The following is a 22,001-nucleotide window of genomic DNA, read 5'->3' on the forward strand; positions in this document are numbered from 1 at the left end:
TGTACACGGTCGTCCACTTCCAATTTGAACACGGCTCCGGGCGGCCGGCGACGCCGGCGCTCCGCGGAGCGCCGCTCGTGGGCGCCAGGGTAACTAACGCGCCGGCGCACTGGCCGCCACAAGCGTGGCCGGAGCCGCGTCGTCTGCTACAGCGCGTCTGCACTAGTGTGTGCTGGCGGCTGAGGCCAGGCCTGTGGCTGCCAGTGCGCCGGCGCGTTAGTTACCCCGGCGCCCACGAGCGGCGCTCCGCGGAGCGCCGGCCTCGCCGGCCGCCCGGAGCTGTGTTCAAATTGGAAGTGGACGACCGTGTACATGTGCCAAAGCATGACAATTAAAAATAAAGGGGGGGATTCTGTTGCAACAGCAGTTTGACAGTGGAACAAACAGTTTCCTTTGCTTTTTGTTTTTTTCAATACTGGTAGCTGACAGGTGGATGAAATGGGGCAGTTTTTATGAGAGTTGCGGACCTGGTTGCCATGTAGTACGATGTGCTTCCTAAACAAGGTTTGGAAGCATGCTTGTTCAGCCGGGCAAACCTTCCTCCATTTCCAGCTGCGAACTCGTGTCGGAGAATCGGCTGAGAGCCTCTGAAAAAGACAGAAGGGTGCAAATGGCCGTGAAAAGTTATGTCACCTGGAAATTGAAATTCGGGCTGTTACAAGACAGCACCCTATAAGATGTTTGCGAAACTATGAACAGCCAACATGGCGCTGTTTTGAGTTCATTTGTGATGCATCATCGAATTACACTGCAGAACAAACACAGCTACATCAAAAAAAAAAAAACGAAGCAGTGTCTATTTCTGTGTAGTTCTCTTTCTTCATTCCACATGGCAAGTCAATGTCACGTGGTTGCTAATCTCCTGCTGCACATGGTAGGCAGTTTGGTAGACATAATGGTAGGCAGTTTAAACATTTAGAACTGTGAAGGTCTTGGCCAGTTGGCTATGCGTCTTCAATGAGAATGGTACAGAAATGAGATGTAGGGATTGAACAGGTGACAGCATTCTGTGGTGTCATATGTTCCATCCTATCTCTGAGCTTGAAATTGGACTGATTATAAAAGGCACAAACCGACCACATTTACTATGTTCAAACCAACATTCCATAGCTACTTTGATTCATTCATCAGGAGTAACTTGGGGAAGCTCCGATCACTTAAAAAAGTTCCACCGATTTCAGCCGAACGTTGAATTAGAACTAAGAAAAAAAAAAGAAACTGTGCAAAGACGTGACACAAAGTGAAGGAACGCCATAACGCAGCACTTCATCGTATGTCCTGTCAATACGTCGTCAGAATAAGTGGATGCCTGTTCACACTCACTCGCCAATATTTTTTCAGGCTCCGTACTCACCTGAACTCACGTGTACTCACTCTTGTTGACATTCACCTGCATTCCTACTCATGCTCACCGAAACTCGCATTCGTAGTCGCTTCCAATCACATTTTCTGGCCCCCACTCAAGCTCATACTTGCGTTTGCTCCCACTCACTAGCTCTCACTCACATACACACATATGTCCACTCACACTCGCCAAGTCACTCGCATGACAGTCCGTTCAAGCTCACCATCAGTTACCTTTGTTCATCCTCACGTTAATTGGCACCCACTCTTGTTCATGCTCATGTCCACCCACACCCTTCGTCACTCGCCAATGCTCTATCTATCTCAGACAGAGCTGAGAAATAAATGTGGAGAAACTAGGAGTCACCGCACTCGTGAGTGAGTATGCTGACCCGTGGTCTTCTCTGTCTGTGTCCCATCCCGCTGAATGTTAAGTACCTTTAAGTACTTCTGCGCCATTCCCGTTAAATTTTATCTGCTCACCATGATAGGAAGCGGCGCTCTCCCGTCCTCCGCTGCCTCCTGTTGCTGCGTCGTTGCCGGCACTGGTGGCATGCAGGGCGAGTGCGTCGAGCGCCTCCTCGAGGCCGTCCAGGGCGAGGTTCTCGAGGGCACGAGCAGCGGCCATGCGTACTTGGCGCGAGTCGTCCTCGAGCCGTGCTGCCAGGGCCCGCACGGCCAGCTGCTCGGGGACACAAGCTGCAGCAGCCTGGCATGCTAGCATGCGCACCTGTGGTTGACTATCCTCCAGCAGACCCAGTACGGCAGTCACCACCTCGCCCGACACCTGCCCGGAGAAGTTGCACATGTTTCACCCCTAGTGTGGGCAGTGGCAGTGATAGCTTGCGCACTAGTGCGTGCGCTAAGGCTTGCAGCCACAGGCTGGTAAAATGAACACAGCTCATTCTGCCTTAGTCATAAAGTACATTTAACTTAGGCCTCTCTCAAACTCATGTGTGAGCCTAACTGAGCAAGCTTTGGAGGGAGTTCACCACCCGGAGTTGCAAAGACAGTGGCAAAGAATGTGCTTTATAACTTTATCGCTGCCTCAGTCATCACAATGAAGCACTGCCAAACATTCCGATAAAGCTTTAGTAAAAGCTACTCCAAGTCATAGCCATAAAAAAATTCAGACAGAACCCATCCCTTGGGAATGTTTATCCTTGTTAATGGGCTTCTCATTCAAGTGGTGGTGTACATGTAATTTGGTGGTGGGAGATTCATTATTGAGAGCATCGATAAAGATTTGTTTAATGTTATGTGCCCGAGCCAATATGCCGCTGGAGGGTGAAACTAGGTTTGTACAGAACATCTGACTCAAAATTCAAGGACTATTCAAGGATTTCAAGAATTTCCAAAGACCATAATTCAAGGAGCGGGGAAACAAACATTATTCGTACACATACACTGAAAAATAGCCTAACAATGCTAATCACATTAAAAAGCCAAAATTAGTCCGTATAGGAGACTAAGTAGGGTTCAGGTGACCAAGATCGGCATGTCAAAAACATTCCATGTGGATAGCACGGTTACATGATGCAACATGGTGTAATGCCACAGCAGTCGGCTGACCTGCAGGGATGGTATGCACTCCAGAAGCTGGAGGAGGCATCGCAGCCCAGAGGTCCGTGCTGGAACACTTGGCCGTCCCGCAGCGGTCAGCAACGGAAGCAAGGCCTGCAGCGCCGCATTGGTGCACTGAGGGGGCATCCGGCCAAAGGAGAGTGCCTGCTGGAGCACCGTGGCTGCCTGGGGCTGCCACTCCGGCCGCCGCTGGACTGCATTGAGCAGCGCGACGAGCGAAGGAACCAGGTCTCCACTCTGTGGACCTGCAGTGGTTCATCTGGTTAAGAATCCCGTTTTTTTTGTTTCTGGCATTAGCTGGCAGCTGTGCATGCGTGTGAAACACAAGTACACTGTATTGAAAGGCCACTACATTGGATTATTATAAATTAGGCTGAACTGGCCCTGAAGGCAATGGTAGCACGCTAAGAAAGCATGACCTACTTAAGAAAAGTGTTGCCACAACTGCATGAATGAATGAATCTTTAACTGAGTAAGGATGGCCTGAGGTTTTAGTAAGGAGAAGGAAAGGTACATTAGGACATAACAGGACGATATTGGCAAGTTTTTTTTTTTTCATGATATGTAATTATGGGAAAGAAAGTTTGTTATTAAATACGTAGTGAAGAGGCTTGCTGGTGTATAACTATTCATTAACATGCTGCTATGCAAGCCAGAGGGAGAGAAATGCTTGGTAGAAAGGGAGCACTAAAACTGAAAGGACAAAAAAAAATTGTGCAGAAACCATTGACGATGAATGTCAATGTAAGCGAATAGCAAGAACGAACAAGCGAGCAAATGAGAGGGTGAGAGAGAGCCAGAAAAAGTAATCAAACGAACGCTCTTCTTGCCAAACCTAACTATCGACTACCAACCACAAAAACAGCCGAAGGAGCCAAAGAAAGCTATTTACTTTAAAAGTTATGTGATCTTAATTTCACTGTTTACTCCTCTTTGGACAGTAATGCAAATGGTGAGGGCATTGCAAAACTGACCCCAATATACTACACAAGCTATAATGACCTCCCACCATGGCTTCCAGAACATCAACTTATCCTGACTCTGTCTCAGCACTTTTCAGGTGCACACATGATCATAACTTCCAGCTTCATTAAGGCTAAAGTTCTTCACACTAGAACTTAAGAGAGCCAGACAGGAAAAAGACTAACACACCTGCAAGTGAGACGAGCTCCCGCACGGCATCCCACTGTGTTGTCTTGGTGTGTGGCCGGTTTTCTGACAGGTCCTGGATCATGTCCTTGCCATAGCCGACACACATGTCCTCCACGCAGGGGAGGTTGAGCATGTCCGCAAGCTGCCTCAGCAGCATCGACACCTGCACACGAGGTGCAAATGCACTTCAATGTTTACGTGATCAGTAACGACTACATCAAAGTCGAGCACGAAGATGCCAGAAGAAAAGAAAGAAGAAAAAAAGGTTTATTGCTGTCCTTGAGATGCCCGCTTATTCCCCCACAGCTCCTGCCTAGCTGACTTGTTAGTTTATGCAACTGAATTGCTAGTTACAACAAGTTTAGTGCGAGGCAATCAGCCACGCATACAACAAGAGATAATACAAGCAATTGTCCCATCTCTCTTTGTACAACGGTTGTTAGATAAAGGCTGATACTGATGATGAGACTGAGGCCTCAAACCTAGACAACGTGAGCCAAACCATCTTTTTCCACCTTTCTAAACATCGTCCCCTATGTGCTAACTATGCCTTGCTCCATGTTAAAGTAATGTTCCTTTTTTTTTTCCGTTCCCGACACATTCCCCTTACCCGTCCTACAGTCCAGAGGTGGCACTCTCCGACTTCGTTAAGTATCTCACAGCAAAAATTGCTTCGACATGGAACAAGAGACATGGGTTTTAAAGCTATTGAACCAAATTTGATAAACGTTTGTATGCATTAGTTTCTTTTTTCGATTTTTAAAATGCAATTTTTTTCTGTACAGTCATTATTTAGTGAGATAACTAAAAGCAAATTTTTTTTTTCTAGAACAATGGAGAAATAAACACTGCACAAAAATATACATATGGTGCATGGATCAATATTAGAAAGCATAAGACTCACAATGACGGAAGCACTTTTATGATTGGGTCATCATTACTTGTTTCATATCAGATTGAACTCCAGTGTTTTGAACACGGCCATGCAATAATCACACAAGGCAAATTTTAAGAACTGTAAAGCAATTTTTTTTAATCTGCTCCCTATTTTGTGAGCTCCAAACAACTAGCTTCATGCTGCAAGGAAAATTATTCTTCTATTTGGTATAAGTACTGATGTGTCACAGTAAAACACATGCTGGGTGTGCAGAATTAGTGTTTTGAGAAAATGAAGAAGACAAAATAATCACCCACCCTACAGTTTTAAAGTTAACATAGTATGCTTGAAATATGGACATAGGAGATAATAAACTTGGCAGATCAAGAGAATAAAAGATGCAGGATCCAGAAAAGGAATTTTACAAAGGCAAATCTATTTTTTGGTAATTTTTAGGCCAAAAGATCCATGTCTCCCCTTAAGACATGATAGGCGATATTTAAGCAGGTGCCAAACGATGGCTTCACTCACGTTATCTAGGCTGGTGGAAACGGTGGGACGCGTGCATTTCACTTACTGAGGAGCATATAGAAAGGGATAAAGGTGCCGAAGAATAATTTCCAGAAATAAAGATTTCAGAGCGTTAGTCTCAGTCTTTATTGAACAACCCTCACATGTTTGATCCCTTGCCTTGCTAAACTTATCGTAAAGAAACGTGCACCAATTAGCTGAAGTATAAGTTCTACTCAAACTGAGTTGTTTGATTCGCCATATTTGCTCTGCCCTATCACTTAGTGTTCCTGTACACGTCCTGTTGTTTGACTCGTTAGCACAAAACTTATGAACAACTGAGAAGGCGACACCCTGCTCGTTTATGCAATGATAGAAAATAAGCTTCTACAGAATCCACACCACAAAGATGCATGCCTGTTCCTCCTCGCACGCATACTGCCAGACAAACCTTTTCGGCAACACATTCGTCCTGAGAAGAGCAGGCCCGAATACTCAGGCAGCAGGACAGCAGCTCTTTCACCGACAGGTCCATGGGGTCACACACACATGACAGCAGAGCATCCATGATTCCCAGCACCTCAAGTTGGCTCCTCTGCATGGCAGGAGTTTCACAATAGTTTTCAACTGGTACGTATGTGCTTCTGCGTATGTTTTAGCGTTACAGCTGAAACACATTATAATGAAGTCGTGTCCAACACGAAAACACATTTGTTGTATTATAAGATGTTTTTTATAGGCATGTATTCATTGCATGCGCATGTTACTCAGCAAAATTTAACATTTATTTTGTTATATCAATGGTCGTTATGTTGAAGTTCGACCGGTATTTTAAAGAGACTAACAACAGCTCAAAATCTGTCATGAGGTGCCGGTGGAAATGAAAAGACCATAACTTATAGTGATAGAATTGGGCATGCTGTTCTTGATTTAAGCAGGAATTAGCATCATTTTAAATTGCAACAGAAAATCGTGAAAAAGGCATGTTATGCCATCTGGCAGTGAGACCTCGGTGCAAGCCTATGGATGCACTTAGATTAGTGTATATAAGTCAGCTGTTATGTGCAGCATATTTACTGTTTGAAATAATAGTCTTAATATCACATAGGTGTATGGACTTTATTTTATAACAGTTTACGCAAACAAGTGATAGTGACTTCGCGGCAATGAGTGGACTGGCAGACCAAAGGGGAGCTGTGGCGTCCCTCACTACTTGATGGTGTACGAGCGCTTTTTGTATGCATGCGACTTTGTGAGTGAGTACCCAGAGTTCTGTGATTTCTCTGTGAAATACAAATTGACATTGACCAATTGTGCCGTAAATGGGTGTCAGTGCTACCTGAACAGCACTACTGGTGCAAAAGCATTGTTTCGATTTCGAAAACTTGGCTTGGCTTCTTTAAGAAGAACACCTTGACTTGTGTCTGACAGAAGAAGTTGGACAGGAAATGACGAAAGCATGTGGCTATTATTGCAGAAATAATTCAACACTTCAGAAAACATTACCCACATGAACGTCAGCTCGATACACAACATATAATTTTCTTACAGCTAGGGCCAAACGTGTCGTCTGCTTTCCACCAATGCTGGCATACAATCGCTATCGCGCCCCATTATCGCTGTTTCCAGCGTGGTTCCAGCGTACGATGTCATGATTTCAATGGCAACAACAGATAAAAAATTCAGATTAAACATTTTCCATGTTACCACTTTAGGATCGGACACTGACTGGTAAGCTTTCTGTAGCACTAAAAAAAAATGGGTACCATCAAAATTAGTTGCCAGTCCCTTTAAAGGGAAATAATGTGATAGAGACGCAAACAGCAGTACTGGTTTCGACATCTGGCTGTGCTGTGTTCAAAAAAGAATGTCCTGAAAACCCATTCTCTTGTGTGACGCTTCTCGGCGAGGAAAATCACAGTACTTCAACACTTCGAATAATTGGGAATAACACGTTCACAGTATATTTATCAGTGGCTATCTCGTACAGCAAGAAAGGCAGTCTGCAAAGGCAACTTAATACCGTGGCGGCACAAGGATTGATCACTTGCCCAATGCACAACGGCTGAAGTAACACAGGCAGGAAGCACAAAACGCAAACAATTTCACTGCCAAATGGCTACTCTGTTAGCATCTACTCACTGTATCAGCCGCAGCACCCGAGTACTCAAACAGAATGGGAAAAAACTGCTGTGCGTAAGGCCTCAGTCGGTCGGGCGGGCAGGGTCGTACAAGTGCAGCCAAAGCGTGCAGTGCGCCTGTTGAGAAGGGAACCGACACAGCTTCCAGCCAGCTCTCGGGGTCCACCCACCGGGCGCATGTTTCCAGGCTCTTTGTGAGCTGCAGGTGAAAAACAGAAAATGAATCTAGTAGTACTTGCTTCGTTAATTGGTCACAAAAATTGTGGGGACGCTCTCAGCTTTCCTGCTTCCCGTGACATTCTGCTTCCCCACATGCTACACACGCAATGGTAAGTGTTGGTGTCATAGTTACGCAGCATCCACAAGAGATGGCGTAAGTGTTCTGGTGCAACTGCTACCTGCTTGTGTGGATAACAGAGGCGTGGACTGACTGACAACTCGTTGCTGCTCCTATCTATCTGTTGCTGCTATCTATCTATCTAGTTATGTGTGGCAATGTAAATTTCAGTGCAGTTGAAAGTCCAGCGTCCGTTCGTGTCCAATGCCTTTTTCTTGCGTGCGCATCCTTTGTGTTTCGCTGGTACTCCCTTTTTCAAGTTCATCATGCACCAACTGGCCCAAGAGCTTTCGCTAATGTATCTATTCCATTTGATCCATCCATCTACTAACCTATCTATTCCAGTCCAGCCACCAATCCATGTATTCCACTGCATCCATACATTCCATCCACCCATCTATCCACCTGTTCCATTCATCCCACCCACCTCTTTCATTCCATTTACACACATATATCATTCCATCAGTCTATTTCATTCGATCCATCCATCCGTTCCATTTATCCATCTGTTCTATTCCAATCCATCCCATTCCATCCACCCATCTATATTATTTCACTCATCTATTGCATCCATTCCATCAATTCTATCTATCCACTTATTCCATCTACCCCATCTATGCATATATTCTATTCCATTCCATCCATCAACTTAGTCATTCCATTCGATTCACTGCTTCCTATATCCCATCCTTGTACCTTCCATTCTATCCATCCATATATTTCATTCCATTCACCTATTTCATTCCATTTACCCATCCATGTCTAACTCAGTGTTTCTCAAACTGCGGGTCAAATGGAGGGTTCAACTATGTATACATTGTGCTTGCTGGGAAAGGGATGAGTTTTCAGTCTCGGTGCCCATACTCTTTCAATGCCATTTTTTTTAATAACACACACACACACACACGCACACACACACACGTGGGCATGCGTGCACACACAATGTCACAACTATGATGCACCAAGATTTTAAAATATGCAAATACCACGTAGCCGGACAGAACGAAGGTAACATTGTTTGCCGTCGCTTGGAGATACTCAGATTATTTTTTGCATTCTGCCTAATTATGTTATCAGTCAAAATTAATAAACTTCTCAAATATTATAATTAGATGAAAAGTGTCAGTGAGAAAATTGTCGAGCAACATGAAATACTCCTCATACAGCTCTTTGTTGCTCAATACGTGCAACATAAGTGTTTTTCCGAGAGCAAAAGAAGCCCGCATGTACACGCAAAGTGCCTCGAGTGGCCAGTTGCACGGCAATTTTGCGCGTATTCACGGGATTCACTGGGCATGCGGAACTGAGTACGGGGCATCGCTATGTACTTCAATGACTCTCTTTCATGTTGAGTTGGAGCATCGTGCATGTGCTGCACGGTCTGTGATGCTCTTCAACGAGCCTCTTTGATAGCAATTGGGGTCACTGGGCATGTGCCAGTATAGTTGTGCACAGCTCTTCAATGAACCTCTTTGGCGCCAGCTTCGGTAACTAGATAGTAATTGCCACTGGGAATGATAATGATTTATATTGATAAAAATGATTGCCTTAATTTCTCCAATGCACGGCGGAATCGAACCCATGCCGAGTGCAGACTTTATGGTGGCACTGACTGGTGCTTGTCCTGAGCAGCACCGTGCAGTAGCAGTTGTGGAGCGGAAGAAGAGCCTAGCGGCATTTAGACCAGGCGAATGTACTACATTAGAAAACACCTGAAGTTTCTCTCTTGCTGGATGGACTTGAACTCACGGCACAAAAGCTCCTCAAGAACAGCAGCCCAATGCTTTAGGAAGCTGTGCAACAAATGCAATGGGTATTTTTGCCACTTTTCAATGAACGTCCTTCATGCCAACATTTTTAGCAAGCTGTGCAATGAATGCACTGGGTATGTGCCTTGTCTTCAATGAATCTCTCGTCAACTTGGGTCACCAAGTATGTGCCAGTGGGCGTGCGGTCAGAGAGGAAACAACTGTCAGTGTTCGCGTGCATCGGCGCACGACGCACGTCATTTCGAATGCCACATGTAGACTTTTTGACAGCGCCACTAGATGGCGCAGTGTGTGCAGAAAAAAGCGTGAGAGAGGAGCTCGGCTGCCATCTGATGCATTTCTCAGTGCATGCACCGGTGTGCCATGCATTTCGAACGCCATGGGCAGGCTTCGTGGCACCATTGCTAGATGGTGCAGAATGTTCATAGGGAAGCCTGAGAGAAAAGCCCTGCTGCAGTACACACCTAATACATAAGGCGTTTCAATGGTGGCAATACATTGTATTGCTATATTGCTTCAGTGCTAAGCAGATTACCGTCTACAGTTCGAAAATGATACTATTAATAGTTTGGTAATGACTCAACCACTGGTAGTACTGTCGACAGTTTTGCACCACTAGCGCACTCTCTATAATAAGTGCACAAGCAGACAAAAGTTTATATCTTTTTTGCTCTTGAATGAAATAATCATATTTGCATCAGCGTTGTAAGAGTTTTCAATTTAATGAAGTCTTCAATGTCACTAAATATTTGTTGGGTTGTGTCGACTTTGGTTAAATTGGAGTTAAACCTCACCCAGTGCCTGAGATCCTGTTCATCCCGGCAGAGCACAGTTGTGAGCGTGGGCAGCAACGAGCACAGGTGAGGCGCTGCGTGCGCCCCGGCATGTCGGAAGGCTTCGCACAGGAGCTTAGCTGCGCGTAGCTGCTCTTCCAGCCGCCAGCCTTGTAAGGAGTCATGTGTCACGCCCATAAGGTATGGAAGGTGCTTTTGGACCAGAAGTCGACAGCCCTCGCTCTCGACAGCTGCACGAAGGAGTCGGCGAAAGACACAATAAGTCTTGTAGCTGGCTTTTCCCACCAGAGGGCAAGTTTTTTAATCACCATGTAAGCATAATCTTCTGCTAACCAAAAACGTAATAAGTTACTTAGGCACTGAGAGTTATACAAAACAAAAATGTATTTTAGATTTATTTTATCTGACCCGATAATTTGTTACATACATGTTCACTTAAATTGACATTCGACAGTACTTTAGAGCCTTATGAAAGGAAAGTTTTCTAAAGAAGACATTAACCTAAGGTTTGCCAGTGAATCACTAGCTAAACCTGCGCTCTCCAGAGAAAAAACTAAGTTCTTGAGAGAATAATGCTGAAAATGAGGCGTTTTAAAGAACAATGCTTAAAGTGATTAGTACTCACCAGGCCTCAATGACTGATCAGTTGCATACAGTTTTCCGACCGCATTCCAGAGGTCACTTGCTTTGGCACTAACACTGAAAAATTAAATGTATTTTTTTTTGTCAGCAAAGCTGCTACTTAAAACACTGCAGTCACTGCTCCTGCATTAACGTCATTAGCTACAATAATTAAAATGTATGCTTCTATCTGCGGTAACATCTAAAGTACTGAAGCACCGCACCCAGTAACCAATGAAAAACTTAATGCACTAGGAACAGTACCAATGTTTACTTCTCAAGCAGAAGTAAATCTCAAATTAACTTTTGTACATCAAAATAAAGCTGGGAACCACATTTAGGAATGTTTCTAACCAATAGTGGGCTTATTAAAACCCAACCTTTCGGAGCCAACTCAGTTCCTTCCTCAGGGGTTAACGAATAACGAAGTATGGTGGTTGGGTGCAGCTAGTGGGGCGCAAGAAGTGGACAGAGAGTTTCACCAGGGATGGCAACTTGTTTCCTTGTCTCTGACCTTCACAGTATCTTAAAGTGTCACAAAAATACCACGGTGACCCATGTGTGGCAAGTGTGTTACGTATTATCTAGAAAGTCTAAAATATTCCATAATCGTGGGAAGATGAAATGCACATTCAGCTAGTTTGCAATGTCTTGGCACTTACATGCACATGCCAAGTAAGAAACAACACACATTCAAACATGCTTCCGCAATGCTTAACCTTCTATAGTGCCAAAACTCATGCTGTAGAACCAACGTCGCCGAGAGATGACTACTACACTGAGCTTCCTTCTTGAAAATGAGTTGTGCTTGTCAACTTGCATTTCACCTTGTATTTTAGTTTCAGTGGCGATACATTCTCTTCAGTGCTTCAAATTTTATTTTTTTCGTTATCAATTCAGTCAGGTTAATATGGTAACAACTTACATGTGTGCTGAGGAAAACCTTCTTTTTTGGAAGAAGCATCTACCGTGAATACTTGGGGTAAATACAAAATACAAGCTGCATGAGTGACCCCCTTTTTTAAATAATCATATACAGTCTTGCATCGAACATAAAATAGCTTCATTATATCCAATAGTCATTGTAAACATACATTCATTACAGGCTAATATTGGGGAGGAAAATTTGATTTACTTTGTTAGGTCCAATAATCCATTATATCTGCGTTTTTAATATTGAGGTGTGACTAACATGCGCAAGTTTGGGAAGATAAAAGGCAATTCAGAAGTCCCGAACAGTTTTTAAGGCTTTCTTTGTGAACCGTCCCGAACTTTTCTGACCATGGCTGCTGAGTGACGAATAGTTCACGCATTAAAGAAATGTCATTATGCACCCAATGGTGGGATCAAACCTCAGGCTCCCAGCAGAGCATCCCAATGCTCAAACGCTTAAGCCACGGTCACACATACACTTTTATCGTGCCTACAAGAACTAGCTCTTTCAGAGGACTGCCGTATGCATTAGACTGAGCAGCACGGGTGCGCGTGCCAATTTCCTTTACGCCAAAGCCACAAGAAATAAATGGGCAAATTTATAGCATTTAATTGTCCACTTCACGAAAGCTTCGCTTCACATAGATTGTAAGATGTTAGTTGAATCGGCATTTTTTTTTTTTTCTGGAAAGTATTTGGGAGTCAAAATGTAAGGCCCTTAAGGTGTGCATACCAACCTTTCAACAGGATCTGCAAGTGCTATAAGCACAATGGGCAGCGCCACCGGTCCAAAAGTTTTAGCCACCCATCTAGCCGCTGCCGTGGCCAGAGCTATCCGGACGGCAGGAGAGCGATCATCAAGGAGCTCTGCCACTGATGAGATGACAGTAGGCGTGAGTGAGTTGCAGTCATTCTGCTCAAGAATTGGGCCTGCAAGAATTGAATAAAATTTCTGTATGATCATCCAATGCTAGGCAGTGGAAGGATGTTTGTGAGTCAGTAAGAGGCAAGCCAGAATTACATACAAGTGCTAAGGAACGAATTAGAGGGCATGCGATGTGTGAGTACTTTAACATGTGATGTGGCATCTTGTTGTCATCATCATCAGCCTACTTGTCTGGCCCATCAGCCTGCTTATAGGCTGATGTGCCAGCTGACCCTATTTTATGGCTGCAAATTTGCTAATTCATACCTACACCTAATCCTATGCCATGCTTGGCTGCGCTTTCTTTGCCTTAGCACCTACTGCGTAACCCTCAACACACTACCACTTATCTGCCCTATGTGTTACATGTGCAGCCCAGCTCCATCTTTTGCTCTTAAATTTAACTAGAATATTGGCTATGCCCATTTGCTCTCTAATCCACATTACTGTCTTCCCACTTCTTAAAGTTGTGCATATCATTTTTGTTCCATCACTTGCTGCACAGTTGACTTCTTAAGCTTCTTTGTTAAATTCCAAGTCTCTGCCCCATTTGCTAACGACTGTACACTTTTATTTTCACGGATAGCGGTAAGCAGCCGGTCGTAATTTGGTAATGCCCTCCAACCCATTTTTATTCTGTAAATTTACTTATGATCTGGATCCTCCTGTGAGTAATTGGCCTAGGTAAATGTACTCCTGCGCACAATTTAGTCTGACTGCAAATTAGGAATTCTCATTATCTTGCCTGGCTGTTGACAATTAGGTCTGTCTTCTGCGTATTAATCATCAACCGTACTTTGTCTGCCGAGACCCTTAATCATTTGTCGCAACTAATCTCCAGTGTTGTCGAACAGGGCAATGTCAACTGCAAACTACAGTTTGCTGAGACGTTCTCTGCCGATCCTCAGCCCTAATCCTTCCCAGTCTAACAACTTGAACACTTCTGAGCATGCAGTGATAAGCGTTGGAGAAATTGTGTCCCCTTGTCTGACCCTTTTCTTGATAGGCATTTTCCCGCTTTTCTTGTGTGGAGAATTAAGCGAGCTAGGTCTGAGCGTAGCTAGGTCTCGCTCGAAACAATCAGCGCAACTTTGGAAAGAAGTAATATGTGTATCTGCCGTTAGCTATCCCACCAACATGTGAACGACTGTTTGTGCCTATGTCCCCAACTGTTCAGATCGCGCTTCTTACCTAACGCTTGTACCGCAAGCGTCCGAAGCGCCGAATGCTGATGTCGCAGCGCTTGAACGAGCGCTGGTAGCATGGAGTCGCACTGCAGGTGGAAGTGGTTGGGCACGGCCTTTTCCAACTGCACGGCGCAGCGGCACGCTTCCTTTTTCACTTCCACGAATGGGTCCACGAGACAGGCGCACAGCGTTATGACGATGTCGTTCAGGTGAGACGCGCACCTCGACCCGGCGCCCATGACCGTCCGCGTGAGCGCCTGAGCTTCGAGAAGGCGCACTTCCTCGGCCACTTCGCCCGCGCAGCTCGTGATCGGCTCACTGCCGGCGAGCAGACGTCGGCGCAGCGCCGGCACAATCAGGGCCACTACGTCGTCGGAGAGAGGCAGCACCGACGTGATGTCGAGGAGCAACTGAGCGCCGAGTTCGCGACACCGCTCGGTGGGGTCGGTGAGCGCGCCGATTACGGGACGGATGATGACCGACACGAGCACCTTGCGCTTGTTTTCGGGCAGGTCGCCATGCATCGCGTTCACGGCCGAGCAGATGTTTTCCAGCGCCCGTTTCCTGACGTGCTTGTCCCCCGATTCGAGCCGCTCAAGCTCGAGCAGCACGTCTCGGAAGTCGTCCGCCGCCATCTTTCAACGCTTCGCCGCGGTTGCCCTTGACAACGCAGCTTATGCATGCTTATCGCTTAGGGTGCATAAAATACTATTATTGAAGTCTTAATTTTTAATTTCTCACGTATTTGATTTGAAAAAAAAAGTATATATATGGACAATTTTCAAAGAAACTAGTCAAAATATTTTGAGCAAATGGATAGATAATAAAAGCGTCTTTTTTGAATAGATGATGATGGCTGTCGCCTCTAACCGCCTCTAACCTCTATTCTGAAAGGACAGCTTACCTTGTTATTAAGAAACTAATGTATTATTTGGCTGTTTATCACACTTCTCTTAAGCAACCTTAACTTCCAGGTTTTCAGGGGCGCTATTCTGGACATTCCGCCATTTTCTTCGGTGCGTGACGTAGGCGCGACGCAAACAAAATGGCGCCGGTGGCCCAGTTTTGCTTACGTAACGTGACGCCAACTTGACGTTTCGCCTAAGAAACTGAAATGAAGGCACTGAATGTAGCGTTATCGGTAGAGCGAAACAGTTTTCCTCCGCAGTAAAAATAAAGCAGCTATCTCAAAGCGTATGATTGTTCCGTCGAAAACGCTTCGCGCTTCCGTCGTCTGCTGCGTACAAGCCGTCGTCTGCTTCAATAGCTATGATGCGTGTCCCCGGAAAATGCAATGAGTCATCGCATGTTGGCGCCAATGCCCTTGCTTTCTTGCTTGAGACAACATACGCGACCTACCAGTGGTGATGCGCGCACGTTCTAGGCCACGTTATCGCTATTTCGTGAAACGCAAGTGACTCAGCCCGACTCGGCTGGCTCAGAAACGGCCGAACATCACCGATAGCGTTGCGGGCGCCAGAGATAACCACTAGCGCGACGCAAGCGCCGGCGCTGCCATCTCTTGTTCATTTCGCTAGTTACTCGCACCGCGGGAGGAAACTTCAAGGCGCCACCTTGCGTACATTTCTTTTTATAAATTAGAAAGAGGCCGTTGTCATAACGTCTGATTGTGCGAAAAGGCATTAATCTCGATTACAATAGAAATGCAGCAGTGAAAAGTGGACAACATTGCTGAAAGTTTGCTATATTCAACCAATATTATTTCGTATAAACGCGTTCTTTTAAAAAACGATGGCCCGAAACACAAATGCCAACACCACCCGAGAGCGATGCAAATACTATGAGCACGCGTTATGAACAAAAGATTTTCGTGGCGCCAAACGACGGGGAAAATGTGGCGATACGCATTCCTCTCGGCTGCCATTGCATATGGCTGCTCATTAGCATAATTCGCGCGGCTCGTCGCAGCGAAAATTATGGCGGAAAATCTCAGCAATGGCGGCCCAGTGCAACGTCACGCATCGTCAAACTGACGATTACGAAACAGCCCTTCCTGTGACGCTCCTCACAAGATATTCCTTCAGCCAATCAGCAAGCTGGCATGGCGCATATCTTGAATCGCCACCACATATTCGCGCAATTGCAGATGCATTGCACTGGCTTCTGCACGCTACCGCTCAGATTCTTTTTGAAGCGCTAACATCACAATATATCTGCCAAGGACCAAAAAAATGTATTAGTCCATAAAATTTGCAGCTCCACGTCACGTTTCGTCATCTTGATGAAAACGCAAAATGACATTTCGCAAAACTTCCGTTTCCCGACAAAAATTTCAAGGCACGTGAGCTCGCCACAGCCAATAAGAGATTAAACATGGCGGATAATGGCGGCTGTGCAGCCGCCATGCGTGTCCAGAATAGAGCCCCAGGAGTCTGAATTCTGCATCGTTACTTTAAAGGGTAGCGAAGCAAGCAGACGCTTCTCGTTAGCTCTAGTATGGTGGCTAGAGGGGGGTAGTGTCAACGTTCTTAGACATACTTCAGTTCCACAGCTCCGCTCGGGAGATGGCCGAAGTGGTGGTCACGCGAACTAGCGGCGCTGCGATCGCATCTTTCGTCAGTTTTTTGTTTCGTTTCTAATAGAAGTTGCTCCATTTCTGGTAGATTTCCGGTTTAAATTTTGAGAAGTTGTTATTTCACAGTTCTTAATATTGAGCCTCTTTGTGAAAATTTGTCATATCTGAGCTAGGTATTGTAAATGCGTTTCTGGTAATGAACTTGAAACATGACTTCTGCTTTCACTTCTGGTTTCATGTTGGTTGCGCTGCGTCGTCTGCCGTTATCCTTCTCCGTTTTGTAGGGGTTGTGTGATGTGTCGTGATTTGCTCTCTTGAAAAGCTTCTTGAAGAAGCGTTTCCGCGTCTCATGACAGCAAAAAGTTCCCTATGCCGTGCCCTTTGCCCCCGGCTGCACCAGCAGCCAAGACATGATGCCGCTGGTCACCATTTTTTCGCACCGCCGCGAGACGCTGGAGAGTTTAAAAGTTGGGAACGCATGCTACACCGAAAAGACAAACGCGTCACAAACAAATCAAAAGTGTGTGAACTCCACTTTGAGGACGACGACATTTTGAAACACTATACAAGCATGTTGTGGGTAACAAAGAAATATTGATTGCTCGCGGGAAATGGATGCTTGTTCCTGGCCCACTTCTTCGGCTCTTTTCTGGGCTGCCTGAGGACATCTCGAAGCCAAAAATGTGAAGCGAAAGCGACGTCCACCAAAAGAACGAGCGCAAGTGCCGGCAAGTACATCGGGCGAAGCTTGTAGTGACAGCTTCAACTAACCTGCTGTTTGGCTTGGAAGAAGGAACTTGAGCAATATGCGCTACACACTTGGTGCTCAGCGAGCTCACGAACGTGACACTGCCTTCTGCGCTCTGGAAGTTCGAAATTGTTGAGGACGACGCAACACAGAAGCGATGCGGAATATTTTATATAGAGGCAACTGGTAGCGAGGCATCTGCGAGTAATGAAAACTGTTGTGCTTGAAGAGTATGGTACTTGCTGCATAAACGGCTACAGCAAAATTCACAGGAAGCTATTTCGAGCTGCGACTAGCATTGCAAGTGTGGAAAGAATCCTGAGAGAAGCAGAGAGCTTGAACATGTGTGCGGGCGTGAAAGCAGGCAAGCGTGACACGGTGACATCAGATAATATGCACCACAAGCAGTGCAATGTACTTACAAAGCAACTAGTCTACGCGCGTTGTCTCCGTCTACAGAGGAAACTTCGACTGAGCATTAAGGCTCCGAGCGCAACGCCCAAGCAATATCAGAAGCTACGCATGCGAAGAAGAGGTTGCCTAGGCCAGCTGCTGCGCATCAAAAGCAAAAGAATGAAATCTTGGCTCTGAAGAAGGCTTTCTGAAATGTCCGATAACAGAATCGAGGAAGTGTTGGCCGAACTTCCTTGCATTTATGACATCGTTTAAACAGTTGAAAGCAAAGTCTCCGTGTGGCGCGCGGTACAATGCGGACTGGCTTCTTAATTGTTTAATGCTCAGGATATTAGCGAGCCCTCGAGCATATATAAGCTTCTATCTGGCATAAATATGCTGCCCTTGCCCTCCATGAGCCGTGTCACACAAATAATGAAAGGAATACCATGCAAGTATGGTTTCAATCCTCTCTGTATGGAAGCTATTAGAAAAAATTAAATTATGGGGTTTTACGTGCCAAAACCACTTTCTGATTATGAGGCACGCCGTAGTGGAGGACTCCGGAAATTTCCACCACCTGGGGTTCTTTAACGTGCACCTAAATCTCAGCACACGGGCGAAGCTATTGGAAAACAGCTGGCAACAGAGCAGATGGGAAGAAATTCGGCACACTGATTTTGGTTGAAATTAAAAAGTTACGCCAGGCGTACGTGCAATTTCAACAATTTCATCAAGTCAACCTCCAAACTTGATGGTTTTGTGGACTACGATGGTATTTCAAATGAAGGAACTGACCAACTTGCCGATCATGGGCTCGTGCTGATGTTCGTACCACTTCTGGAGAGCTGGGTGCAACCGGGTGCCACCTATAGCTTTGCCACGAAAGGTGCTGCGCCTGGCAGGATTTTAGCAGAGCTGGTGTTGCAAGAAATAATGCAATTGCATAAACGTGGTGCTGTGGTGATCGCCGTAGTCAGTGACGGAGCTGCGAACAATCGCTCGATGTGGCAGCAGATGGGAATCAGCGGCAGCGTAACCTCACCTTCTCACAAGATTCCACATACATGCCTGCCTGAGCGCGCGTACCTTTATTTCCAGTGTGATGTGCCACATGCCCTGAAGTGTGTACGCAACCATTTGCTGAAGCACAAATATGGACAGGTGAGCTAGTAGGTTATTTCATATATAACCTGTGCTGATTGGCGTCGATAACTCGCTGACATAGCAGGTGCAAGCAGCCAGAAAGAGGGCAAAATTGCTTTGAGCAAAAGTAGCTCAAAATTACTTTTTTTGTGCACAAAGTAAATAAAAAGTGCCCCTGTGTTTGTTGTTTGTTTTGTTCGCCAAAAAGAAATTAAAATGAATTAAACTTTGACATAAATATATGTTCATAGTATTTGCCTTCGTCCTTGTCACGTACTGCTCACAGATCACTTCCAACTCATTTGCACGTCCCATAATATCCGCAGACAACTATAAAAAATACATGTGTCAATTAAATTTATTAGGCGAAGAAGCGTTGACGCGGGTGGATCAATTCGCCACAGCGTTATCTCAAGCGACTGCAGCATGGGCGTGATGCGTTAACGTCCCTACGTCTGCACAGGCGCTCGCCGTCTTTAATGAATACACATATTAAGAATAAACAGCAAAAAACAAAGCCCCCGCTGAAGGGAGCACCGTGGCGCTTTTACAGAAAAAAAAAAAATTGGTTTAAAAGCGGAATCGAAGTGCACGACCTCTCATTTGCGGTGTAGTTGCAGCTTCTAAAGACTAGCTAGACATGTCATTCAAAGGTCCTTGGCATAAAATACTGTTCGGGCAGCCAAAACACAGTCGTCGAAGAGCGAACGGCACAGGCCAGTTGGGGAAAACGACCCACCGCAGAGATGACATCGTAGGAGTAGACGATGCGCGCTGCGTGAGAGATATGTCACTGCAGCGCCGATAGTGCACAGACACCGTGAAGTCCCCGTTACTTACGCCCGGCAGGTTTGTCACAAAACTTATACTGCGTATCTAAACTACATTTACCGACGGGTAAGCGCCTACAGGCCTGTTGGTGCAAACGACGCATCGCAGCAGGAGCAGACGACGCGCGGCGCATGACGAAAGACGCGACTGCAGCGCCGGTAGTTTCAGTGACACCCGTTTCGGCCACGTCGGCCAATGGGCTCGCATAGGGAGCTGCGAAACTGAAGTATGTCTAAGAACGTTGGGTAGTGTGACGGGCGCCTTATCCGCGCCGTGGAGGAGGAGCGCGCGGAACGCGGTGAAAATTTATCCACCGCTAGGGGCGCTTCTGTATTCACAGGTGCCACGTTTGCGACGGCCGGCCACTGACTAGGCTTCGCCGGCTGCGTTGACGCCAACTGCGCTCACAGTGCGCTGTTTCTTCGCCGGAGGAAGCGCAGTCAGTGCTCGACAGCATACACGCACTTGTGTTGTGTGGAGACTGCGGCATGAAATCAGAGAAGCAAGGACGATATATATCGTTTGCTGGGTGTTACTTTTCCATCAAGTGCACTTACGTATGTGAAAGCAAAGGCCGGCCCCTGCATTCATTGCAAATACCTGAGAAAACTGCTGCAGAATCAACTTTCACGAAAGCGGCGGAACGGGGGAATATCCAAGCGTCTGAAGAAGCATGCTGACACACGCCGCAGCTTGCGTACTGCTCTGAAAAAACTGCTGAATGCAGAACGGGACCTAGCAGCGATGCGTCAGGCAAATCAACAAATCGCCGATGAGGTGCTTAGCGCCCGCATTAAAAGCTTGCCTGAAAAGCAACAAATGGCTGTCAGGGCCTGCTTCCAGGCAGCTACAAGAAAATCAACATCTGGGATGTTGTACGAGAAAGAATGGATATTAGAATGTGTGCTTCTGCGGATGAGAAGCCCTGAACGGTATGAACAGCTCCGTAAGCAAAAAGTTATTATCTTGCCCAGTTGTATACGAGACGTCATTGAAGATATGTTAGAAATTGGGGATCTTGATGGGGCTAGGTCTACACTGCAGTGTCTGAACTCTGACCACAGTAGCTACGTAATTGAGAAAAGCGATAGCCGTCTTATTTTTTACATTGCTGGCTATGTTGAGAGAAAGCTCAACAAAAAAAGCTGCTGCACTGAGTGCATTTCTACCCTTGCCAGAAAGAAACCAGAAGCCGGAGTGAAACCAAACAGTGAACTGGTCAACCACTTTGACAAGGGAGGATTGTTGTATCCTTGTGAAAATCTGGCCAAACTGGTAGAGACCCTAGAGGATGCGTTTACTTTCTTTTCTTCTGCTGAAAAACTGCATTCCTTCAGCATCCATGATTTCATGCAGTTCTTAGCAGGCATCAAACTGGGTCGAGTTGGCTGTGATGTTCACAGCAAAGAACTGACGGCAAAAATAGTGCAGTTTTACATACTCACACGTATGCACTTCTTGACAAAGGCTTTAAATAAAGACAGTACTGCCCAAAGGGAGTGACAGAAGCATTTGAAGTTGAGGAGGTGCAGGTAATTTGACCTCCCCCGAATGTGATGAAAAAAACATGTGAAGAGAAATGTGTGATGAATAAACATGTTTTTCAACTTCCCTTGCGTGTATTGAGTGTGCATATAAAGTGAAGGATAGTGTATAAAGGATAGAAACAGTTAAAAGATAATAAATGAAGATGTTTGGTGTAGCAGACACCTGACTATAGCATTTCAATAGCTCTCCAAGCAAAAGGGAAAGAGAAAATCAGGTTTAAATGATTTGAACACTGAACAAAACCTTTGTGAGCGAAAATAAACGCTACACGCGAACCATTGCTTCTTATAAGAGAAAATATTAAGCAGTTTACACTCCAAACAAAGCGCGCAGAGAAAGAAACACTCAAAACAGTTTGACTACGCGCTCAGATTAGTGGATTAATTCAGATGAATTTGGTTAAACATGTCAAAACCGGTCAATGCTGAGAAACATTCAATTATAAACTAAATGCCAGTTGCGTCTATCAGAAACGTGGTTTTTGTTTACGTTAAGCAGCACCATTTAAAATTTCAAACGCATCTGTTTCAACGAACTAACAAAATGACTAGTTCATGCCCTGTTAACGCGGCCTGTAATTATTGAAAACAAGGTGAAAGTAAACACATGTGGCCCAACGCGAAAC

The 22,001-nt window shown here is 45.5% G+C and overlaps 1 protein-coding gene and 1 pseudogene across 1 annotated transcript; one reads left to right on the top strand and one right to left on the bottom strand.

The window, feature by feature from the left end:
• Window positions 1–313: 313 nt before the first annotated feature.
• LOC135918342 (dynein axonemal assembly factor 5-like) lies at window positions 314–14,842 on the bottom strand. The gene is made up of 10 exons (XM_065452016.2): window positions 14,179–14,842; window positions 12,800–12,992; window positions 11,134–11,207; window positions 10,509–10,738; window positions 7,610–7,807; window positions 5,919–6,062; window positions 4,081–4,243; window positions 2,917–3,173; window positions 1,828–2,131; window positions 314–587 (listed from the first exon to the last, which is right to left on the bottom strand). The coding sequence occupies exons 1-10, from the start codon at window positions 14,807–14,809 to the stop codon at window positions 523–525; spliced, it is 2,259 nt and encodes a 752-aa protein (XP_065308088.2). The 5' UTR covers window positions 14,810–14,842; the 3' UTR covers window positions 314–522.
• Window positions 14,843–18,856: 4,014 nt separating this feature from the next.
• LOC139049324 (uncharacterized) lies at window positions 18,857–21,542 on the top strand (annotated as a pseudogene).
• The last annotated feature ends 459 nt before the right edge of the window (window positions 21,543–22,001 follow it).

This window comes from Dermacentor albipictus, chromosome 8, assembly GCF_038994185.2.
Source record: "Dermacentor albipictus isolate Rhodes 1998 colony chromosome 8, USDA_Dalb.pri_finalv2, whole genome shotgun sequence".
In the NCBI taxonomy this organism is placed as follows: domain Eukaryota; kingdom Metazoa; phylum Arthropoda; class Arachnida; order Ixodida; family Ixodidae; genus Dermacentor; species Dermacentor albipictus.

Coding starts and splice junctions, on each gene's coding strand:
- LOC135918342 (XM_065452016.2), bottom strand. CDS start 14,809: ATGGCGGCGGACGACTTCCGAGACGTGCTGCTCGAGCTTGAGCGGCTC. Junction 12,993..14,178: donor GCTTGCGGTACAAGCGTTAG/GTAAGAAGCGCG, acceptor CAATTCTTGCAG/GCCCAATTCTTGAGCAGAAT. Junction 6,063..7,609: donor CGGGTGCTGCGGCTGATACA/GTGAGTAGATGC, acceptor CCTGCCATGCAG/AGGAGCCAACTTGAGGTGCT.